The sequence below is a fragment of the Madurella fahalii genome (assembly GCF_045866475.1).
Source record: "Madurella fahalii IFM 68171 DNA, scaffold_5, whole genome shotgun sequence".
NCBI lineage: Eukaryota > Fungi > Ascomycota > Sordariomycetes > Sordariales > Madurella > Madurella fahalii.
The window spans coordinates 3,225,403-3,248,764 of record NW_027263975.1 but is presented as its reverse complement, the minus strand read 5'-3'; the positions used below and the strand labels follow the sequence as shown (position 1 = coordinate 3,248,764).

The 23,362-nt window shown below is 52.5% G+C and overlaps 6 protein-coding genes across 6 annotated transcripts; 2 read left to right on the top strand and 4 right to left on the bottom strand.

Annotated features, from left to right (window-relative positions):
• Nucleotides 1–451: 451 nt before the first annotated feature.
• On the top strand, nt 452–1,345 carry MFIFM68171_09559 (uncharacterized protein; the record flags this gene model as incomplete). The annotated part of the gene is made up of 1 exon (XM_071064978.1): nt 452–1,345. The coding sequence occupies one exon, from the start codon at nt 452–454 to the stop codon at nt 1,343–1,345; it is 894 nt and encodes a 297-aa protein (XP_070921079.1).
• A 341-nt stretch (nt 1,346–1,686) lies between these two features.
• On the bottom strand, nt 1,687–2,038 carry MFIFM68171_09558 (uncharacterized protein; the record flags this gene model as incomplete). The annotated part of the gene is made up of 3 exons (XM_071064977.1): nt 1,687–1,731; nt 1,789–1,872; nt 1,925–2,038. 3 exons carry the CDS (start codon nt 2,036–2,038, stop codon nt 1,687–1,689), a joined length of 243 nt encoding a protein of 80 aa, XP_070921078.1.
• A 1,944-nt stretch (nt 2,039–3,982) lies between these two features.
• On the bottom strand, nt 3,983–5,452 carry MFIFM68171_09557 (chitinase; the record flags this gene model as incomplete). Its single annotated transcript, XM_071064976.1, has 1 exon — nt 3,983–5,452. The coding sequence occupies one exon, from the start codon at nt 5,450–5,452 to the stop codon at nt 3,983–3,985; it is 1,470 nt and encodes a 489-aa protein (XP_070921077.1).
• A 4,066-nt stretch (nt 5,453–9,518) lies between these two features.
• Nucleotides 9,519–10,380, bottom strand: MFIFM68171_09556 (SGNH hydrolase-type esterase domain-containing protein; the record flags this gene model as incomplete). The annotated part of the gene is made up of 2 exons (XM_071064975.1): nt 9,519–10,279; nt 10,347–10,380. 2 exons carry the CDS (start codon nt 10,378–10,380, stop codon nt 9,519–9,521), a joined length of 795 nt encoding a protein of 264 aa, XP_070921076.1.
• Nucleotides 10,381–14,463: 4,083 nt separating this feature from the next.
• Nucleotides 14,464–15,979, top strand: MFIFM68171_09555 (4-coumarate-CoA ligase; the record flags this gene model as incomplete). The annotated part of the gene is made up of 3 exons (XM_071064974.1): nt 14,464–14,560; nt 14,624–15,890; nt 15,955–15,979. 3 exons carry the CDS (start codon nt 14,464–14,466, stop codon nt 15,977–15,979), a joined length of 1,389 nt encoding a protein of 462 aa, XP_070921075.1.
• A 977-nt stretch (nt 15,980–16,956) lies between these two features.
• Nucleotides 16,957–18,133, bottom strand: MFIFM68171_09554 (Mid2 domain-containing protein; the record flags this gene model as incomplete). The annotated part of the gene is made up of 2 exons (XM_071064973.1): nt 16,957–17,791; nt 17,859–18,133. The coding sequence occupies 2 exons, from the start codon at nt 18,131–18,133 to the stop codon at nt 16,957–16,959; spliced, it is 1,110 nt and encodes a 369-aa protein (XP_070921074.1).
• Between the last annotated feature and the right edge of the window lie 5,229 nt (nt 18,134–23,362).

Here is a 23,362-nt window from a genome sequence, read left to right as displayed (position 1 = left end):
TTTTGCTTTGAAGTATACACTACATGAGTTTTGATAAGCCGCGACAGGTCAGAAAGCAGGTTCTTTAGTGTACAGAATCGGAGCCTGCGAAGGGGCCCAACGTTAGGCATCCAGACGGGACCTTTCGGCTAACAGGCGGGGAGCCAAAAGAATGATCATCACGATCTTGGGCGTCGAACATCGCTGCCTGGTTGTTTCCCGTCCTCTCAGTGGCCATTCTTCGAAGGCCACGCTCCGAGGGCCTTCGGCCTGTATCTCGTCGGCAAACACGGCCCACTGGCAGCATCGTTAAACTTGGAGGCGTTGGCTACCTACTGTGGCTACCTACTGTAGGTACCTTAGGTACCTAGCTTATCAACACATCTATTAGCCTTTCCATGCCACCCTGAAACAATTGCTTGGCTCAGCTGTGTTCTCATCACAGTCCTCTTCAGTCTCATCAGAACCAACCATGGACCTCAACCTCGAAGCCAAGAAAGAGCTGGTCGGGGAGCTCGCACTCCAACTACACATGGAATTTTGGATGATGGACCACCGCGCCATCATAGATAGCGTGGCGCACAATATTTTAAATCCCAAGAAGCGGGTCAAAGGCTCCGCCTCCGAAGTCGCAGAACAGATGAAGGAGCAGTTGGACTCCTGGCACAAGAAATGCGCCAGGGAGAGGACCACCGACACCACAGCGGTGGCTATCGCTAGTAATGGCGACATTGTCATTGCAGCCAACATCAAGAAGCGCACCGAGCAGGGCATCCGCAGGGGCGGCAAGGGCGGCGGCACCAGCTCCGCCCCCAACCCTGCCGAGTTTGGCTTCTACGACCGCCGCCACGAGCTCACTATCCAGCGCGTGTCCCAGACTTTTCCCCAGACACGGCAAGCCAACATTATCAATCTTGTGCCCGCGGCGCATCCGCGAACTCCGCAGGAGAATGCAGAGTTGCACGCCGAGATGCAGATTATGCGCTATGCGAAGCAGGAGCGTCTGCATATCGAGGTTATGGGGATTTCGAAGCCTGCGTGCGAGAAGTGCGCAGAAGTGCTGGATCTCTACCCGCTTCAGCGTGTGGAGACCATCTGGGATGAGGACGGGTCGCCTGTTATTCCACCGCCGGGGTCGACTCAGAACCAGGGAGGAGCGGGGAAAAAAATCACCAACTGGGAGCGCCCCTCCGAATACGGGTTTGGGAGGATCATGAGGCGTGCGAGGATTCAGCACAGGTTTCAGGTCTTGACGCCTGGTGAGGAGGGTGAGCAGGTCGTCGAGTGGCAGGTGGGCAAGGAAACACCGTTCTTCTATGTCCGGCCCATTCATTCGGAGCGCGCCACGTACAACCTGAGCAAATAGAGAGTGAACTTGAGGCTGAACGATAGGTAGTGTCAGGGAGACCTCGACCGTATTTGGGAAAGTTTGCATTGGAATGAAAATGGCATGGATTTGTTCGTTGCTTGGAAATAGCGTCAGCCAATACCCGCTTGATTATCGCATTTAAATACTCTCTTTACCCCCAAGTACGTCCTTAGGTAGGGTTTCAGCTACAAGGAAGTATGGTTCAAAACCTCCAAATTAATGTCATCGATTCCAGATGGTCCATAAAACTTTCTCTCACGAGGAATACCCATTCATCTCAGTTGCTACACAAATTTTCTCGCTTTGATATCTTGGTAGTTACCAATCCCTAGTACCACCTACCCAATCTTGATAACAACTTTGCCAAAGTGCTTTTGTGCCCACTGTCGTTCTTATAGTAAAACCAACTTGAAAGTCTCTGTCAACCCAAAGAGACTCACCATACACTCATACGCCTCCTTGGCCGTTTCCAGCGTAACCACCGTCTTGTCGATCATGGGATGGATATCATGCTTCTCGATCTCCTTGACCATATCTTCCAACTGCTCCCGCGACCCAGCATAACACACCACAAACCGTGCACAGCCGCATCAGGGTCTCCATGATGTCCTGCTTGGGTTTCATGCCGCCCAACAAGCCGATAACAGAGGTGATACCTTCCATCTTGATGACGCGCAGACTCTGCGACATGGTCTTCTCGCCGCCCACTTCGATGACCTGCTCGACCCCCTCACGCCGGGAGACAACTTGCGTGCTGTCTCGTCCCAGCAGGGGTCTTCGCGGTAGTTGATGATGTGGTTGGCGCCAAGCTTCTTGACCGTCTCGGCCTTTCCAGGAGATTACTAAGATGCCAAGTGTGTTCTAGAACGGCGATCTGGAACCCTCCAGCATTCAACATTGTTTTGAATCATCTTGTCTCGTACTGTGGAAGAGTTCTCTGGACAAGCTTCACAGGGTTGGTTGACCCCTGACACCAGACAACGATGGGGTAGGGTTGCAGCGACGTCGATTAATACTCTTTCCAACTATAAGCTTGGGGTGGAAATAGCATAGTAACAGCTTGAGGCGCGGTATCCGTGTCGTGCCGTCTTGGTATCTGCCCATTGTGTTGTGTGTTGCATATCAGTTCGGGTGACTGAAACACCAAAAACACCAAATGATCGAAGATCGAGAACTGAGCCCGACATGGGGTCCGAGCCGACAACCTTGAGATTTCGGAAACCCGTTAGCCGGGCAGGCTATTCAATTTGATTGGCTAACAGAATACAATTGTAGCTTGTATAGTGTAGCCGATATCATAGATCAACTCAGGAACGGACTGCAGCATAGAACTGTACGAGAGGGTGGGAATACCGTAAGCTAATCATTAGCATGGCCAATAGGGTCTGTAGAAATCGGGTAGTCTATGGGACCGCCTGTGACAAGGGAGCCACAGGCAACACAGCAGACACAGTGAGGAGTTCTTTAGGAAACAATCATACACGCTACTTGCTATGTTTCTAGTGAAGACAATTGATTGACATTGGCTGCACCGAGTTTCTGGACTGCCTAAGTCATAACTTCGTGAACCCTTTCAGTAGAAGTCTTACACTAGAGATTCGTCACCCTAAATGTAGGTATGTAGCAAGGTGATTTACTTGGAATTTGGAATGCTTCTGTCTATCCATATATCCCTGCTCCAAGCCCTCGCGAGGGGTTGCCATTGGGTCCGTCCCATGAATATATATATATATTTTCCCTATGGCCCCTAACATCAACCGGGATAAAAGGGGCTCGGGTTGGAGGGTCGCTAACTTGTGATCCGCAGCAGTGCTCGTAGCAGGGGAGTGCGTACTCTACAAAGATTCAGGCCCCTGGCTTGTGTCAGTTAGATGCAGTTAGCACGAGCAACGCAGTGTTCGGCAGTTCGCGGCGGGGAGGGGTGCTGAGATTAATATTAGTTACTAGAATAGAAAATAAGCTTTGCTCAACCATGGTTGAGTGGGCTATTCTTCTGGGTTCGAGTATGATGATTCGTGCTGGTGGGCACGGAAACCTAAGGTAGTAAATTAAAGGAATGTGAATGATCCAGGTCCTTAGGTGACCTGTATGCTTGGCGCCGTGTAGCGAGGGTGGATGTACGTAAGGTAAGGTGGTACCTAGTTGGTATGGTTTACAAGTCTTGAACTGGTAGCGGTGGATTGCTGCATCATCGGGAAATAGCGGACTGGGATGGGAAACTGGTTTCTACACGGGGGATTCGTAATTCGAGGTTTGGTACATGACTACCATGTAATAATAACGGGAAGGCTGCCCTGTGAAAGCGCCGGCGGTAAGCATCTTATGGGCCTCCTTAGACGCAAAGTCTATAGGAATTGTGTGAACCGCAAGCTTACTATTGCCCTTCCGGAAGAGCCTGGTCCGCTTGGTCGCGGTTGGCGTGGTGGAAGGACTGGTTCGAAGATTGTGGTCAAGGCCTCTCCATCGTATGGGGCCAATCCGCTACGGACTCACAGGCCCCATGTTTGTAGTGTTCATTCTCAAATGCGCGGCCCTACCTTCCTAGTGGCGGCGGTAAAGATCTGGCTACCTCGAGGGAAAAAAAAAAAAAAAAAAAAGAAAAGAAAAGAAGTTGTCTCCAATCCGCAACCACGATCACCAGCTCGACGGGATCGCATAACCCGCCCAATTCACCGTAGCATCCTTAAACACCTCAATCGAGCCCTGCACCCCGTGCGGCCCGACAGACCAGACCCCTCGCTCGACCAGGTTTGCCCAGTGGTCCAGCAGCCGCTCCAGGCGCTGGGGCCGGTTTGGGTTTCCCCCAAAAGGCTTGAATCCATGCTGGAACAGCTCGTCCGCCGCCCTATTCTGCATCTCGGCCCCGCTGCTGAAGCGCGCGCCGTACAGGTTAAAGGGCAGCGGCAGCCGGAACGCCTCCTCGGTTGCCTCGGGCTCGGACCGGACGACGCACTCACTGTAGACACCTGGCGGAATGTGAGACGGGAATGTGATGCCGTCTGGTACTCTGCGATTCCCGTCGCCCCAGTAGTAGCGGAACGAGGACCTCCAGCCTGAAATGTCGACCTGCGGAGCGCCGGCATCGCTGAAGAAGATGTACACAGGCGGCACAATCCCTTGCCGCTCTGTGCCGTCCCACTGGGGGACGCGCCGGGGCAGGTGGGTGAAGGGCTGGGCGGCGGCGAAAGCAGCCGCGTCCGCGGGAGGGAGGGAAAGCCCCGGTGCGATCCGGCGGATGTGCCGGGGACGGTGCGCGAGGCCCAGGAAGGCGCGCGCGAAAGAGGGATCCGGGATTTTGGCTGCGTCCATGGCTGCAGGCGTAAGCAAGGGCTCGCTGGGACGGTTGTCATCGTCGACCGTGGCGCCCCTGCTCTGCCGACGACGCACCTCTATGGCGTCACAGAGCCGATCCCACGCCGCGACGCACCCCGCTATCTGGCCATCGCCATACGACCGCCACTCCCAGTTCCCGACCTTGACGCCGCCGTACAGGGCCGGTTCGTCGGTGGGAGAGGCGACGACCTTGCCGAGGCGGATCAGGGCTATCCAGTTGGAAAGGATGGTCTCCAGGGGATGCCAGCTCTGCGGGTGCTTATCCACTGGAAACGCAAACTCCGTGTCGGCTGGGTGCACAAAGAAGGAGGCGAGGTGGCGGCCCTGGTGGTAGAGCATGCCGCCGCCTGACTTACCGTCGCAGGCGTCCATGTCGGAGAAGTACAGGCGCACGATGGAGTCCTTGGGCTCGTCCTCATTGTCGGCCGTATCGTTGTCGAAGAGGCTGAAGTAGCCGTCCGGGTTTGGCATGCCTCCAACAAAGTAGAAGAGCGGGGCATGGGGAGTGCGTGCCGCAGCGAGGAAGGCGGCCAGGGAGGGATGCAGCCTTGGGCGGACGGCCTCGGCCGCGTCGCCGTGCGTGCTGAAGTAGGTGGCGTGGCTGCCCTCAGCAGCTGGGTCGAGCCGACTATCGGCCGCTAGGCAGTAGTCAGTGAGGTAATTGTGAAGGGCGGCGCATCGCGCGTGGTCCATGCCATCAAGGTCTGTCCGCGGTGGATTGTCGGGCGTGACGAGCTGGTCGTCGATGTTGGGGAGTTGGGACGCCGACATGGCGGCGTTGGAGCTTCTGCTTTCCTCCATTGTTAGGAAACTGATTGTGTTATGATTTGAATCAAACGATTTCAAAACGGTGCTATCCGGAGGCGACTGCACTGCTTATGGGATACTAGGGAGAGACCGACATTTGCGTGGGATTGATGCAGATCGCCAAGCATGAAGCATCACCCCGTCAACGGTCTGGCGACCGAGACAAGTGTTGAATACCAGGACCGTACCAGAAGACCGCCAAGGTTAGGAAGCACGTGGGGACCCACCTAGGGCAAGGGATGGTGTTGAGCCACAGCAGTTATAGCAACGAATATTGAACAAGGATTGGTTAGACCCTCTAACTAGACAGAGAACTTGATTCTTGTATATTGTCTGATCTGATCCAAACTAGTAGTGATACATGTCAAAAGGATCAGGTGCCAAAGGATCAGGATCATAGGATCTAGTGCGGGAGCCAAACCCATGTACTCTATTGAGCTGAGGAAGACTGGCAGCTAACTGCGCCACTGTACAGACGTCGTCCTGTACGTGTATCTCGTCTATAAAAGGAGCAAGCAACACACTGAGAGACAATCAAAAATGAAGGCAAGACAAAAAATCCTCAACTGTCATTTCTCAAGATTCAGAGGTGCCATGTTTCCGACACATACAACTCTCGAGAAGCGACCTCGTAGTTAATGCTCATCAAGACTCGTATTACCAACTATCACAATAGCTTACCGACTTCGATATTAGCTACTATAGACCAGCTTACTAGAGGTACGATGGCCGTAATACACCAGGTGGCCCTCCTTCGGTTAGAGAATACTTCGCTCCGTAAAGCCAACGAGGCACTAAGCAAGCACCGGAGAGCCAAAAGAACGCGTATACAGCTTAGAGGGTCACTCACTGTACAGGATGTACAGGATGTACTAGGCCAGAGCGCTATAGGTAAGGAGGGAGTATGAGAAACGTAGCCGGGTAGTAGTGGTACAGGAGAGAATCGTACGAAGGTTTGGTGCTGTGGTGTGTGCGGCAAGCCTGGCTATAATGCCCGCACTTGCCAGGAGGCTACAGAAGCATCTGATTCAGCCGTTTCTGATGTAATTATAGTTGGTTCCTGTCGGAAACACAGCACCTCTGAATCTTGGGAAATGACAGTTGAGGATCCTGTATGTCCCCTCTTGATTGTCTCTATTGTGTGTTCCTTGTTTCTCTATCTCTGCTGGAGAGTTTGCTCCTTTTATAGACGAGGTACACGTACAGGATGACGTCTGTACAGTGGCGTAGTTAGCTGCCAGTCTTCCTCAGCTCAATAGAGAACATGGGTTTGGCTCCCGCACTAGATCCTGTGATCCTGATCCTTTGGCACCTGATCCTTTTGACAATATGACGTCTAGAATACCAAAGATTGTGTAGTGCTAGGCCGTGAGGTTGGGGGTATTGGTATATAGAGCTTGATATCCAGCTTAGAAAGTACCCTCTCTAGATCATATAGTACTAGGCCAGCCCCTATAAAGCTACCCTGTATATTCTTCTCTGTTATAGAGGTAAAGAAGGTCTCGCGGAAGGTATAGAGGAACTCGAGCTTGCTTACGTGGTGTCAGATCGAAAATTGGGGTTTCGGTGAGAAAAGGAGAGTGAAAGGATGATTCGCATTGAAGGAGCAGCGTCTGCGCAGCTATCGCTTCTAAGGAAGTGGTAAGTGACAGTGTTAAACTCTGAACCTTCCAAAACTTCCGGCGAAGCCGGCAATTTATAGACCCCTGACCCCGGCAGTACCCCTCCTGCATCTGACACCCTCCTGCACCTGACACGTGGTTGATATACGCGCGTATCAAGTCCTCAACCTACCGACCGTATACCTGCTTCAGCGGCCCAAAGCAGCTAATATCGAGTGACTGGAAGAGGTGTGAAGAATGTGGAGGTATATAGAGCGTGATAATGTTGTTCTACTAGTAATAGAGCTCGAATTCGGTTGAGTAGTAGCTTTCGTGGCTGTCGAGGATTAACAACTGGTATTTACCTTTTATCCGGAGTGCTGTATAGAAATCGAAGTGTTTGATCTAATCGAGGCCTACTATATTAGTAGTCTAGCCATTCTCAGTGGTTGCAATATACTAGTCAGCTGGGAGGTTATACTCGGTATACCAGTTGGCGAGGTAGTACTTTGCAATTAAGTTAATGAAGGGGGGGATAGCTTAGCCAAGAGTATTAACTCCTTAGATAACCGTTACCTATTTACAATTACTAGACTAGGCTAGCTTTGCCTTATTACAGCTATCCGAGGTCGTAACTACTATACCTACTGAAATGGTGCAGAAACACACATTCTACACCCACATACCCACCAAAAACAAGGGGGAGGGCAAAGACGGCCAAATGCCCGACAGACAAGATGGACAAGACAGGCCAGGTGACACCACCACAAATCGGGTCCCTGCAGCCTAAACAGGGTCAAAACAACATGTACAGATAGAGCTCCCTCTGATCAGAGGGAGATCGCTTTGCACGCAAGGAGAGCTGTCAAAAAGGGTTATGTGTCAAAAGGGTCAGGAAGCTGGATCCTGGATCTGCAAAACACGAACCCGGATCAGTGTGATCCGGATTAGTGCGACTCGGATAAGTGTGATCCGATCTCTCGGAGACCCGGGTTGACGGGTCTCCGTGGTCCAGGAAATTGGGAATAAGAAGGAAGTTCACCTCCGTTAGACAAGGAAGAAAACAAGACATGCTCAATTTTCGATCCTGAATTTCCATCCTAAAACTCCGAACGTTCAGAGGTGCTGTGCATCCGACAAGAGCTCGTCAATTGACCTTGCAACAAGTGTAAAGAAAAGTACTGAATTGATTGTCCTCTCTAAGGAGCAATGGCCAGGATGGCCCTACTTATAGTGCGAAAGAAAAATGGGCCCACGGCAAGTTCCAGCCCCCGAGGCACCATCCTAGCAACTGTGTCCCTCTGATCAGAGGGACCCTGCCCTCTGGGGACTGTTTTCCCCAACTCACTACAAAGATACTGCCTATTATAAACCTTATCTCATTAAAGTTATAGATATCGTTGTGGATAATACCGTACTTAGCCTTAGTGTTCTATATAAGTGCAAACCACTTGCTAATAACCTTTAGATCCTCGTATTTAGCTCTCTAGTAGTCGTATCTATACGAATAATATATTCGGAGCTCTAGCTAGCGTTTAATAAAGTAATATACCTAGCGTTTACCGATAAGGGACGTGTCGTAATCGCTTTATAATTGGTTGGCTATATCTTCTATACCACCCAATCTAGGAGAGAATACGTGTGTATATAGCTCAATCACATACTGAACTACTGTCTACTCTTCCAGATCCGTTAGACTACGTAAGTTGGCTGGAATATTGCGTTATACAGGCTTGCTAGTACGTCGGTTACAGAGGGTTAAAGATACGACGTTGTAGAGCTTGGCTATGGATTCAAGCTTTAGTTCCTTGTCGTTTCGAAGAGCTTCAAGGGCCAAGATTACCCTGGTTTCCTTTGAAGGAGGAGATATGTTGGATTGTAGGAGAAAAAATGATGTTAGGTGTAAAGAGGATGTACGTACCAAGAAAGCCACGGCTCGCTTATACCCACGGCTCGCTTATTTAATACGTTAGTTTCCATTTGCAGATGAGTGGGCTTACGTGTATATTGGTGATGCTTTCTACGGTCCGAAAGACGATCCAATGCGCGGGTTCGGGAATATTGGTTTGGTTTGAATCTGAGTTGACTTTTTTTTTTTTTTTTCTCTCCTCCATAAGGGCCTTATAATCACAAGAAGAGGTGACTCATTGAAGAACGCAACAAGTCCACAACTCTATGTCGCCTAGACCGGGTTAAATTGCGTTTACCCTGCACTGTTGCCGATATGCTACTTGGCAAAATACAACGACAACTAGATGGTAGCGTAAACTGACAAAAAACACAGTAGTAGGTATGTACTCTAGAACCGATGCTTGCCATAAAAGCGAGTAGCCCAACACCTAGAATGCAATAGGTACAACCAAAATGTTTCCTCCCAAAATCTACCGCCCTGCAGGCGAATCACCGTCACCGTTGGTAAGGTATCTTAGTCAAGCCGCCCCGTCATCCGGCACGCCCGGCACCCGCTCCGGGGCCTGCAACATCCCGGCGTCACTAGCCGCCACCAGCCCTTTCAGCCACACGTTCGCCATCTTCTTATAACCCACATCATTCGGGTGTGTATCATCCACAAAATCCGCCGACCCGGGACCGTCGTCACCGTGCATTTCCGCCAATATGATCCTCCTCCGCTCCCTGTCCCTCAACCTCGCCACCAGCTGCCGAAACTGCCCGTTGATATTCAGCACCCGCCGCTCCGTGTCCCCGTTCTTGTTCAGCAGCAGGGTGCTCAGCACGACGACGGCGCGGGGGCTCATGCGCCAGACGTCGGCAAGCATAGCCTCCATGCGGCGGCCGGCCGTCGTCACGTTCCAGTCCTGCGCCGCGTCGTTGGTGCCCGCGTTGACGAGCACCACGTTGGGCCTCCAGCGCGGGACCGACTCGGGCGCCGCCGCCTTCTCGTGCACCTCGTCGATGCGGAAGCCCGGCCAGCCCTCGACGTCGTTGTCGCGCATGCTCCCGGACTGCCGCGAGCCCACCATGTTGACCGCGTTGCCGAAGTCGCCCGTCAGCTGCGCGCGGAGCGGGCCCCGGTACCCGTTGCCGTCGGACGAGCCCTGGCCGTACGTGATGGACGCCCCGAGCGGCATGATGCGCAGGGGGACGCCGCCGCCGAGTGGTGCCATCGCGCGCGCGCCGACGTTGAAGTGGTTCGAGGCGATTCCTTGGTTTGCCAGCGGGGAGGCGAGAGCTGTGCGGGGTTGGCAAGGTTCAAGTCTGTTACGCGAGAGGGTTGCGGTGGGGGGTGGGGAACCGACCTAGCAGGAGGTTATTTATGGGGAGGAAGACCATCGCGGTGGGTCGGTAACGTCTAGGGCTTCGGACGGTGGAATTGTAGGGTTAAGAGTCTGCTGGTCGGACAAGGGCAAGTTTTTGAGGTCTCTGATCCGGATTGTAAATATATACAATGGTTGTTCGATGGCCGTGTTGTTGTTTTTCTTCCGGCCGGCGGACAGAACACCTTCATGTTCACTATTGACTACCCATAAGAGCCTGTTCTTGACAACGAGATGGTACTAGTATTAGTCGTAAGTTAATTGTCCAAAGGTACCTTGCATTAGCCGCGCGATATTGCTGTGCTGTGAATATAAAATAAGCAGGGAAACTAAATAAAAAATCAGATGGACGTGCTTCAGATGTAATACGGCTATTTCGGGTAGCGCTGGTCTCGGTGCTGGCCGGGGGAAAGGCAACATTATATTAGCGCAAGCGACCGATGGCGACGTCAAACTGCTGACGTGGGCTCCCTGTCAACACAGCTGACTATCCGGAAACGGATCGCAGAGATAGTCCCAGGCTGACTTCTTTGTTGCCTGATCCTTGTAATTTCCGTCTGATCCATAATTACCTCGGCAATCGAACATGGGGTCAGCACGAGGCGAGAGTGCTCTGAAAGTCTGAACAGGTTGGGGCCGCGCTCTTGGGATGCCTTGCAGTTCGAGCCTGATTCTCTGGAAGTGCGGTTTGCGATTTGTTAGTCTATCTTTTTATTTTTTGGTATCCATTCTACTCTGTATCCAAAGTCTTGACCGCCACCGGTCTGCATCTTGTCGCTGATTCTTTGGCTTCAACATCTCGGATTTAAGCGGAGGATTACATGACGATAGGTTTCCATTCTTCCGGTTTTCCGGCGGCACCTCGTCATGGGATGCGGGGGCTTCATCACAAGGCTTATGCGGCAAAGTTCTGGCCGCCAGGCGAATCACTGCGTTTGTGCTTGACAAGTTCCAAAGAACCGCCGACTTGGGACATAATGAGCGGGCTGCGCCGTGGACCCTTCCGTTCGGTGCCTGAATGCCAAGCTCCTGTGCCGCCAAGCCGCGATCAGCCCGACGGATTGGCCTAATGCAGGGAGCTTTTTGCTCGAATCGAGGCTGATTTTCATCGTCCAAAGCCTACCATTTGTGTCAATCGATGAACCTGTCGACAAACAACCCTTGAAAAACCATGTTCTAAAGTACGGTCTCGGCATTGACACCGGACAGGTAAGTTCCAAGATGTACATATGACTAGTCTACTGGGTAAAGGGCTGGATCGCCGGAGGGCGATCCGGACCAGTCCCACCGGCCAAGGCATCCATCACGGCCTAGATTGTGGAGCCGAAGCATACTTTGCAAGAAGGCAGCAGTAGGTATTTGGCCAACACCCGCCGCGAGGTAACATTTCAGGCCTGCGGGGCAAACAATAGTGCTCATGTATGTAAGGATAACCCACGCTTTGGTGGAGGCTGGGTCCGATGCCGAACTTCCGTGTGTAATTACAGTATGTTCTGAGGTGCATACGCCCCGGCCAGCACATCTGCCACCCCGCCTTGTGTAGTGCCAAATGAGGCGAGTACAATGGCCGCTTTGTACTGCGCGTTGAGGATTCTGGCGGCAATCCGCTGAGCACTTCCATCCTTCCCCAGCCCGGGAAGAAGAATATCACAAAGGCTTCAGATTAATCCACATCATCTTCATTGGAAACACCAAATTCCTCGCCGCATACAAGCCCCTACCATACAACCCCCAACATGAGAACCGCTCTCCTACCCCTTCGCCCGCAGCCCCCATCATCCACCGCATCAGGCGGTAGAAATAGTCTTTGGCTTTGGTGGCTTAGGGCTCCTCGAGCGTCGGTGAGGTTGTATCCGTTGATGACGGCTACCGTGTGGCCCGGGACGTAGGGGGCGTCGGTCTCAACCTGGATCGGGGGCCGTCCATTACGGTGAGAATCTGGCTTTGGAGTTCGCGTTTAGAGAGGTCGAGCACAAACATGTCAGATCCGAGTCAGTACTGATATTGAAGGCTGTTTCACGCCTGCTACCTATGAGCATCTTGTCGCTCGCCGCAAATAGTCCATAGTTACCTATGGCCACGCCGGGTTGTGGATCTTGCTCTTCGATTCCTGACGTAGCCCACTAGATTAAGAGATTGTTCGACCAGCTCTCTAGTACCTTCAATGCGCTCTTGGTGACGCACCGTACTGGTTTCTGCGGCGCTTTGCTCTAATATCCAGTCGCCGTACTCTTCGGAGAGGGATCTGTAGGCGAACGGGAGGGCGTGGAGATCTTCGGTGGCAAAATGTCGAATTTGCGGAAGCAGCGAATGAAGATGGTGGCAGCGTTCGAGATGGACGTGGCCATGAGAAAGGCATAATCTGCTCGGTAGAGATATCAGCTTGACCAGCGGGAGAATGTCAAATCCGTGACAGTGTTGAGGCCTGCACAGTCCATCCTTCGATGACTCCGGAGACACACGGCAGGATGAGTTTGACAATGATGCGCTGGTACCATTTTCGCGCCGCGATTTTGAGAGCGCTCGTTCCTGACATCCATGGCAGTTTGACGGGGAGCAAAACCGTGACCGGGAATTTCCTTCACGGACCCTTGCTCATTAATTATACCAATGCGCTCGCGGTTGTCGTCATCATATCCATAGACGCCATTGATTATTCCCGTGGGAAGCCCTCATTGTGATCTGATGAATGAGAATGAACGGCGGTTAGTGAACCAGAGATCTGATGTCAAGGTGCTACATATCTTGGAGCCACCTCATTGTTCTGTATTGAAGTGAGCTGCGGATGATCCTGCATGTCATCTGGCGAAATCGAGTAGGAGAACGCCCTCGCTCACGGCGTGCGACTTGCGCTCCATGAACTGACAAGTAGGACGAGAGAAATAAACAGGATCAAAGTTGAAAGGCGGATCGGAAGCAACACAGCGTGGTCGGGTTCGGTCTGAAGAGGAGCCGAGTAGTATATCGCAACAAGTTACTGGATGAAGATTTAAATTGCTTCATACATTGGTCTTGCACGACGGATTCGGGGTTGAGTGATAACTGTGAAGCCGCAGCGTGCAGCAACTTAGGACGACACCACAATTGATGTCGGTAAAGCTCGAACCGGAGGTAGCCGTGCAGCCTCGACCGGCCCAGACTCGTGCTCCTGGAGAAGGCAATGCCCTGTTGACATGAGCAAGCTCTTGTCGTCGCCTGACAGAACCATCGATGTTTGATGTACATACGCTTGGCTCTGCTAATCTGCAACACGCCTCTTTCGACAAACATTCCTGCTGGCGCTGCTAAGATTCCCTTGCTTGTCGAGGGCAGGATGGTTACAGTACCTTACTCCGAACAGAAGATGCCTCGGGGTTCAGCATCAGATTAATGGCTGGTGCACTTCGTTGGTGGCCTCAACGTATGAATGGACTTCACGATATATACCCAACTGGGGGAACAGGATCTTTGTTGATGAGACCACACTAACTAGCTAGAGCCCTGCAAGTATTTCGCGGGGTGGGGAACGATAACATGATGTCAACTAGCTAGGTACCACTATGGCCCGTGATAGTGCCTAACCAGGCATCATCTATTCCACTAGTATTGTAAGCATAGAGCACAGAGGTCTGAATGGCAAAGGTGATGGCATTAGTCAGAGACCCTCTTCCTCCTCCACCTGCTAGTTAGATAACTAAATACTAGGAGTGCTACCTTTTATTCCCGTAACTTGTTCCGCTTCGAAAATACCTATTGCGATAGAGAAACTGAGCGCTAACACATGGATTTTTCCTCACGAACTGTCAATTCCTCATGCTCCGCGGTCAGGCCCAACATTACCGAGGCTCGCGTTGTACTCGCACTTCCTCCAATAGCCCCCGAACGGCGGGACGGCTTCCTATTTGCCGGCCTCGTCAACAACAGAGCCATGCGCTGCGATCCTGCCCGGTTCGGGAGAGGTTGAGTTCGCCCATGGTACCCCGCACTGCGTTTACCGTCCAATGCCTGTGAGGCGTCCATCTTGTATATCACGGACACTGTGCCGGACAGAGATGAAGTTAAGTAGTTTCGAGTGTACCTATTTTGCCCACTCCCCACATGACAAAACCCGAAGTTCGCCATGGCCAGCAGATACGAGAGAACTAGCTCCGGCATCATCTACAAGCCGGCCGAGAACCGTGAGTTCCCTCAGTTTGACGTGCTCACCCTTCTCTTTGGTTAGTTGCCCAGACTCTCCGCCGAGGGATAAGAGCAGCAACCACTAACACGACGCTATACAGAATCGGATATTTGCGGAGCAAAGGAGGACAAGATCTTGCACGCCAACGCGGCAGATCCAACTAAAGCCATTGATAAAGCACAACTGCGACCGCTCATCAAGAGAACTGCCCACACTTTCCGCTACCAATACGGCATTGGCACGAATGGCCCCGGACAGGACGTTGTCTTAGCTATCTGCACGGGGCACTGGCTTCTGCCCAACCTGTTCTACTCGACCATCGCTGCGGGGGGTATCTTCTCCGCTTCTAACGCCGGGTCGACCCCTAAAGAGCTCGCCGGCCAACTCTCCCAAGTCTCTGTGAAACTCCTCTTTTGCACCGAAGACACGAAACCGACCGCCATCGCCGCCGCAAGACTCGCCAACCTTCCGCTTTCGCACGTCCTCTACCTGAGCTCAACATCCCGCACCTTCCAGCTCACCGAGCAGGAAGATAACCGCCCTGTCGCGCTCTCCTCCTCCGAACTCTCCTGGCAGCGCATCACTTCGGCCGACGTCCTGTCCAACCGCACAGTCTGCATCCTCTTCTCCTCGGGGACGACGGGCGTCTCCAAAGCGTGCCGCGTCTCCTACACCAACATGGTCAGCCAGTGCACGCTCGTGGTGGACCCCAACAAGGAGTACTACGCGCGGCGGGGCCGGCCGATGGAGTACCGGACGGTGGCGCACCTGCCGGTGGCGCACATCGCGGGGTTGCAGGGGTACTTTGTGAACCCGGCGTACGCGGGCGGGACGGTGTACTGGATGGCGCGGTTCGACTTTGGGCGGTTCCTGGCGCACGCGCGGCGGCACCGCGTGACTCACTTCTTCTCGGTGCCCCCCGTCTACCTGCTCATCGCCAAGAGCCCCGCCGTGACGGACCAGTTCGACCACGTCGAGCTGGCCGTCGTCGGCGCCGCCCCTATGGGCAAGGACCTGCAGGCCGCTGCGAGGAGCAAGCTGGGCCGGGGCAAAGCGCAGCTCTGCCAGACCTGGGGCCTCACCGAGACCACCGGGTCGATGACGGCGTCGCCGCTCGGCGCGCCGGACGATTTGACGGGCAGCGTGGCGAGTCTGTTGGCTAGGTCGATGGCGAGGATCGTCGATGAGGACGGGAGGGATGTGGAGCCTGGTAAGCAGGGCGAGATTTGGGTCAAGGGGCCGCAGGTGACGAAGGGAGATTTTGGGAATGAGCAGGCGAATAGGGAGACGTTTTGGATGGGTGGCTGTGTACCGGAGATATCGGGGTTTTCAAGGACGGGCTGTTTTATATCGTTGATTGGAAGAAGGTGGGTTGCGTGGCGCCGGGTTCTTGAAGGTTGTGGGTGATGGGTGCTGACTGATGTGGTACAGGAACTCATCAAGTACAGCCTGGTAATCTGCGACGAATCTGGGCACACGAAATTTCCTTTTGCATTCGTAGTCCTCAGCTGGGGTGAGCTGTGACTGATTTGTCCGGAGCTTTCCCTGATTCTTCCCTGAGCTAGGGTAGTCCTATACGCGGCCGCTACACAGCCTCAGAGGTCTGTTTGCAGCCCCCCCGGGCCAAAGTTTTCTTTCGATGGAAAGTATATGACGCATGTGTTGTGCGAGGCAATCATAGTCTATTAGTTTTGGTATTCCGGTGTGGTTGGTATAGCCTCTTAGATAGTACGCTGATAGAGGAAGTCCCACAGTACCAAGCAAATATTTGACTCGTACGGAAGCCCGAAGTTTATAGCTTATATTGGAAAGCCCATATACTGGTACATGATATGGGACAGTACATGGCATCCTAGTCTATTCTATTGTATAGTACGTAGTACCCCAGTACCAGATTATCAGCATCGATAGTGGTTGATGTTAGGGTAGCAATTACTACTTGTTAGAGTAATGAACGTTTTGTGCTTTCTAATGCAGTTGTAGTTTGTGACAACAATCTTTATTGCACTTTCTGTACAGCTTTTGGTAGAACACCTTTATTTTGAGAATGTACCGCTACCGGTATCCGGCCCGGGGACTATCTGCCGTCTCCTTCTATCAACATCCCACAAAGGCGAGCGGAGACCTGGTTGCACAAGACGGGGAAGCATTCTCAACCCAACCGGCCTTGACTCAGCGTCCCCAGGTTGCCCTGTTGGGTGGTACGACTGCCAAGACAGCCAAGCAATGGCGGCTCTAAGGGATCATGATGTGACTTCCAACGGGGAACAGCGGGCGCTCAAATGCCGCACGCACGTCTAAATCTGGATTCTGTGGAAAGCGTGGCCTGGATTTTCTACTGGGATATTACTAGGGCCCTCGAATTTGTCACCATTAGATCCTTGTTCCTCAGAACCTGATGCGAGAAAATGAGCATTACAGTGACAACCATCATCACCTCGCCCAACTCGAGTCCCATGTTCCCGGAGACTGGGGTGCCGCCCAGCCCTGGCCCATCATATGGGTCTGCTGCTGCCGCTGCCGCTGTTGTTCCAGGCCGCCGTGATAAACTGGCGTTGGTGGTGAAAAGTTTTGCGGGTATGAGCTCAGCTCATACGCCTGACGAGCCGGTAGTGGCGACGACGTAGGTGCACCATGTGGCATGTTCATACCGTTTTCGGCCTCGTAAATCTTCGTTGGTTGCTCGAGCTCCTGCGGCGCAAGATGCACCTGGCTCCCGTACGCGGCCTCGTGGTGCAGAGGATACAGCTCGGCTGGGCGCTGGTGTCCTGCGATTTCGGTCTTGTACACGGCCGAGGCGGGAAGACCCTGCCCGTCCGTTTCGTAGGGAGCGGTGCTGGGAGGCGGCGGTGATGCGAGTGTTTGTTGGCGCTTGCGGGCTCTGCGCCGAAAAACGCAGACTCCAATGGTTCCGCCTATCACCAGTAGCACGAGCAAAGTCACGCCGATGCCGATGCCGGCAACAGCACCGGAGCTGAGCCCCTCAGGTTGCGTCGACCCGGCAGATTCTAGGGGGCTGCCTCCACCCGAGTTGCCATTGTTGGTTGGTCCAGTGGGTCCCGGCTGGGCATCGGCATTGGTGGATTGAAAGCGAATCTGAATGCCGAGGCCGTAGTACCACAGGGGCGTCCAGGACACGATCATGCTCAGCCGGCCATTGTTGGGGTCAAGGTATGTCATCTCGGTCATCTGGTTCGAACCCTCGAGAATACGGGAGCAGGGCAGTGTTGACTCCCAGCTCCACTGTGGGGTTACGCAGGCCATGAGTCTACCCGTATCCGGGGCGAGTTAGCATTGCTCTTGCAGTGCAGGTTTCATGCTTGGTGTTAACCCACGATGGACAGCAGGTGACGACGGTTTCGGTCAGAGTGCTGCTGATAGTGTTACTAGAGCTGCAGGCCGGTGTATAACCCACCGGACATACGCCCGGGGAGTAGTAGCGGTCGGCGATATGGATATCATAATTGTCTGGGAAGCAGCCGCCTGCGCTGAGAGGTCCAGCAATGGCCGGTCCTATGAGAGTCCGGGTTTGATTGATGTAGAGGTGGCTGAACGACTGGACGCATGTTGACGCCGGAGTAAAAGTCGTTGTCAAGGCGCCGAGAGACATCTCTGCCTGTTCTTTGAAGGTAGGTATGAGATGATCCGGCACTTGAGGAATGTAGATGGGCGGTCGTTGCATACTGCTAGGTAATTATATGGCGGCGATCTGGTGTTGCCGTCTTACAACAGGGGTGGCCCGCACGTTCCTTTTCGTCTCCCTCCGGCACAACATCATGGGTAGTTGATTGGCGCGACACCGCCTTGCACCCTGCGCCCCTGAACCCGCAATCTCCTTCGCATATTTTTGCCGGGATATACTGCATTGGGAGGCGTCAGCCCTAATCCTTTTTTTTCGGGCTGCAACCTTCATGCAGCCTTGAAAGCAGTCAGCCGAAACTCGTGGTGTATGGTTCTTTGGTTCTTCTTCGTCCACGGTTGGGTCCCAGCCCCATGCAAGCCCTTTCGTAAGACAAATAGTTGAACTGCGTCTCTCTAGGTTAACAAGTCCAATTCTGGGATGTCAGCAGACGTTCAAATCTCTCCAGCGCTGGGGAAATGTTACGGAGATAGATGGCGATGCACAACAATTCGCGATCTTGGGATGGCCGGGGGCGTTTTTCCGACGAACGTTTTGCACATCATGGAGCGTGGTCTTGCCATTGACCATGTGAGTGTAAAATAATGGCGTACTTCGGATCTTGTTGTGCAAAGTTTTGCATTCTTATTCCGAATTGGAAGCTTGTGTGTTCGAAAAGAGCGTGTGGTGATGTCTTGCCCTCCGCAAGCTGGAAAGTGACAAGGGTCATCCGCCACGTGCCAAGATTGCTGACCGAATTGCCTCTATATGTGCGTGAACTTGGAACTGGACTCTTTGCCTGGGAACCATTCCTACGGGCTACGCACCATGTGTTCCATCAAAAGGCAACTCTAGCCGGGGACTAATAATAGGAGGCTGTACAGCAGCTACATGTGGGATCACGCTAACTCAGGGAAGAATCAGGGAAAGCTTAGGACGAATTGGCCACAGCTCACCCCAGCTTAGGACTACCGACGAAAAGGAAGTGGTCTATGCCCAGATTAGTCTCACATTACTAGGTTGTAAACCAATTCATAGAAACTCCTAATGTTAAACTTAAAGCGTTCAACATGAAAGAAAAATATGACCTCTCCCCAATGCGCATTACCACTATAACTCCACCTCGACTCCACTCTTCGAAGGTAGGTACTAACACTATCGGCGCCCTCATCTACGTAATCCTGTACCCTTACCGGGTCTTCACCGCCTCTGGCATCCTACATGATATTCCTTCCGAAAAGGGCACCTACAGGCCTAACCGACTCTCTGTCACTATAGATTTCCTTATATAGCGGAGACGTTTCCACCTAGTAATACTCCTATTCTGACTTCTGCAATAAGTTCAACAACAACATTAAGACTTTGAAAGTTACCTGTGATGATAACATGTTATAATAAATACTGTATTTTCTTCCTCTTGGGTTGTGAATGCTGTCGGAACATGAGCGCTTCACCTCTGGCGAGTTCCTATTCCTTGAAGTGGAGAAAGGCGTTGCAGTGTAAATTACGAGGGGGAGAAGTTAAACAAAACGGGGTACATCGATGGTGCTATTCTCTTGCCACCGCATCAATCTCTGCCCAGTTTCCTTGTCTCCCCCCGGCACGCGCTACACTCAAGTCTGGGGTAAATTCCCGCCGTCCAATATCTATTTAAGCGATCGATCCTGTTGTCCAACAGTTAGCACACCATTGCCGTTTTCTCAGGGCACCTTTGCATCGAGAACTCACAAACTTCCGATAGCGCAACCAGGGAAAGGCGTGAAGCAATCTCCGCCATTCTGCAGCGTAGAGCCGCTGCCCTGGCAGTTGATATTGCAAAACGTGATGACAGCGCCGGGCGGGTTGTCAACCTCAACGCGCTGCCAGTTCACGCCAGTAGGGGCGCTGTGGCAGTCGCCGCGACTGATGCGGAGACTGAGGTCGAGGTACGTTAGTGTTGTTCCGACTTGGTGGCGGAGAGTGTGAGCACATACGGTCCCTGGCTGTTGCGGGGGAAGGCCTGGCTGGGAGCGTGTCGTGGTTGCAGTTGCTGGGGGCGTCTGTTAATCGTTAGCTTGTTGCAGTGCGAGCTTCACATCCTTGAGGGGATGGAGACTTACAGAAGCGGTACTGGAAGCTCTGAGTGTTGCCCTGGCCAATACTGGCGGTGGCAAGGGCGAAGAAAGCGATCTTGGCCATGGCGATGGACTGGTAATAGAATCTGACTGAGTGGACGGGGGCGGAGTGATTGCTGTATGATGGACTATGCTGGCTGAAAGGGGAACTGTTGTTCTACATATCATTCGCAGCTCGACATGCATCACACAGCCCCGAGTTCAAGGACGCTTAGGTTACTGCCCCCGAGAAGGGATTGCAACACGAGCCTGCATGGATATAACTTCGACCACCAATCCCGAGAAGATCCGGTCTCTGAAATGAGTGAGATGATTCCTTTTTAATTGCCAATATTCCGTACCTAGGATCGAGTCAGCCGTCTTCTGGTGCGGATAACACAGCCGCCGTCAGCATCGACGGCTCAGAGAAAGCTAGCCATGTCAGTGGCCCTTTGAACCATGGAGGCACGGCTAAACGAGGAATGTGATATAGATGCCAAGGTGGCTGATGGTCAAGTGTACATTTGCTGTGCTGAAGCGAGTCGTGAAAGCGGGGCCGGTGTGAGCATGTAAATCCTGTGGGCTCTAGCTTGCTGCGGGCTGCTGGCCGGATATTGATTCTTCATGGTACACGAGAAAGCCCTGCCACGTTACGTAACAAGGTTAAGACTATCAGAGGTAAGCACGGCCTAAAATACTGATCTGAGGAAAGCGCAGATGTCAGATGATCTGTGCGTGGCGGCGGTTGTCAACCTTCGTGGTAGCAAATTTGCCTCAGTTTATGGACAAGAATAATACACGATGCAGGACCTCGAGATACTCCACACCGAATACTCTAGGAAGCGCTGGATTATTTGGATTGCAAAATACAAGAGGGGGGCAGGCCACATAAACGTAAATGCTGTGAGCAGAGGAGGAAATGCTCGGAAATGGTTGGATTCGTTAGCCGATTTACTCAGTATATATTTTTAGGCAGGACATGAGCTAACAACGGCACAGATAGATAAAAGAACCACTGATCTCATTGACATCCACAAGCCCCCCCTCCCTCACCTGGTCCGTCCCGCCGTTTTGATAGTACATGTATGGATAGTCGCCAGGCCAGTTCCCGTTCTCATAACTGCATATCCATGTTTCGCATGTTGATGATATCTCTGCCCGAGGCATGTAGCAGGGCGTTTTCTGTCAGGTTGAGCTGGGGTGTAGGTTGCACGGTGGCGGTAATTTCGGCGGAGACGCTATATTCGCAGACGACGAGGGCGTGGTCTTCTTCTGTGAATAGAGGGAACATGGGGAAGGTGTTTGGACAGTGGCGAGAGGGTTGGGCAGTCGAGCTTGAAGTTTGATGTTGGGGTTGTTGAGAATAAGAGTGGTAATAAGGTTGATGAAGAGAGAGAGAGTAGTATGATGCGGATGCTATTTTTGACTCTGGGTTGTTGATTCATTATCCCCAAAGGAGGTCGTGGTTTTTAGGCGATGAGAGAACCTGTGCGATTGAGGTTGAAAAGTTGGGCTACAATGGATTTTCCGCGGTTTAACACTCTCTGAAATTAGCTCTGGTACGGGCCCTAAGCTAAGCTACTATATTCCAATATAGTATACATGCTGGTATGCCTTCGCAAGGATAATGTATACTGGTATACTCTGCGCCAGTATATTATCTAATGGTACATCCTAAGTGCCAGCTTAATATGTACTATGCCATATCATGTCCTGTTATACTCAATACCGTCCCAGTTTTGGAGCCAGGGTACTATGTACTATGCCACGATTAGACTAAGAGGTCATGTAGTATCCCACATCATGTACTAGAATATGCCCGCAGTCCCAACTTTAGACTGTAGATCGCTGTGGCGACCCGGATAGCCGTCACCCTGGTCTACCGTCTCAGCTTTGGAGACGGGATACTACCTCTTATGCCACGGATTGAACTAGTTTGCCACGTACTGTCCCTCACCATGTACGGCAGTTTTCGATTTGTGCCATTGTCACGGCAGAAGCCGAAACCACCTCACCTACAACCACAAGCGGAATTTAATAGGCTCGAGGCGCCAAAGAATTAATTGGGTCAGGGATGAAACGACCTAGATGGTCCGTACCTTAAGGGGCATCATGAGGACATCGACTAGGTTGGAAATACAGTGTGTGAACAGCCTGCCGAAAATGGTAATTAGGGTGAGCAAAGGTGAGCCAGCCTGAGCGAATCCTGACTGAGTCGAGCCTGAGCGAGGGTGAGCAACGTCACGTCCGCGAAATACGAAAAAGGAAATTTGGTGTGCCCAGATTCGTCGCACATTACAAGGGGAATCAGGTCGCGCCGGCCGAGCTAGAGGCGCTGTTGATCAGCCACCCTAAGATTCTCGATGCGGCAGTAATTGGAGTGCATGCGGAAGATACCGAGGTGCCACGGTGAGCACCGTTTTCGGGCCCTGCTAGGGATTATACTGACATGAAACCTCTTCATTAGAGCATACGTCGTGGCCGATCCGAAGCAGATTACTGGTCAAGATATTGCGGAATGGGTTGCCGGCCAGTCGCAAATTACAAGTGGCTCAGAGGCGGCGTCGTATTCCTCCCGTCTATCCCCAAGAGCCCGTCGGGTAAGATCCTGAGAAAGGAATTGCGGGCACTAGCTCAAAAATCCAATGCCGACAGCAAGCTATGAGGTTGAAGCGGTGGGAGTATAGTAGCTAGGCGCAATGTTGAGATCCAGTACTAGCAGTTCAGGACCTATACGCTTTGGGTATTCGGATATTGGAAGCTTGTCAAGCCACAACACACGCCGGTCGCTCTTCAACACTTGTCTCTCGACTATGAACGGGAGTAAGCCCACCCTGAGACGAACTACTAGATTCCACGGGATATTCGGGAATGAGGCTACGCCTGATTGTTGGCTGGCTTTTGATTATTAGATACCACCATGTAAACCAGCCATTGCTCAATCCGGTGCACGAAGACCAAACGGAAGCCTTGGCCGAGTTTACACGAATGATATCAATATAGATCATCAAGGTTCGTGGTGATAGTGTGGTTAATTGACTAAATTAGCCTGAACCAAATCGAAGTAGTGCCCTGAACAGTGGTCCACGTTCCAAGCCCCAGCGGGAAAACCTCCAACTCGATATCT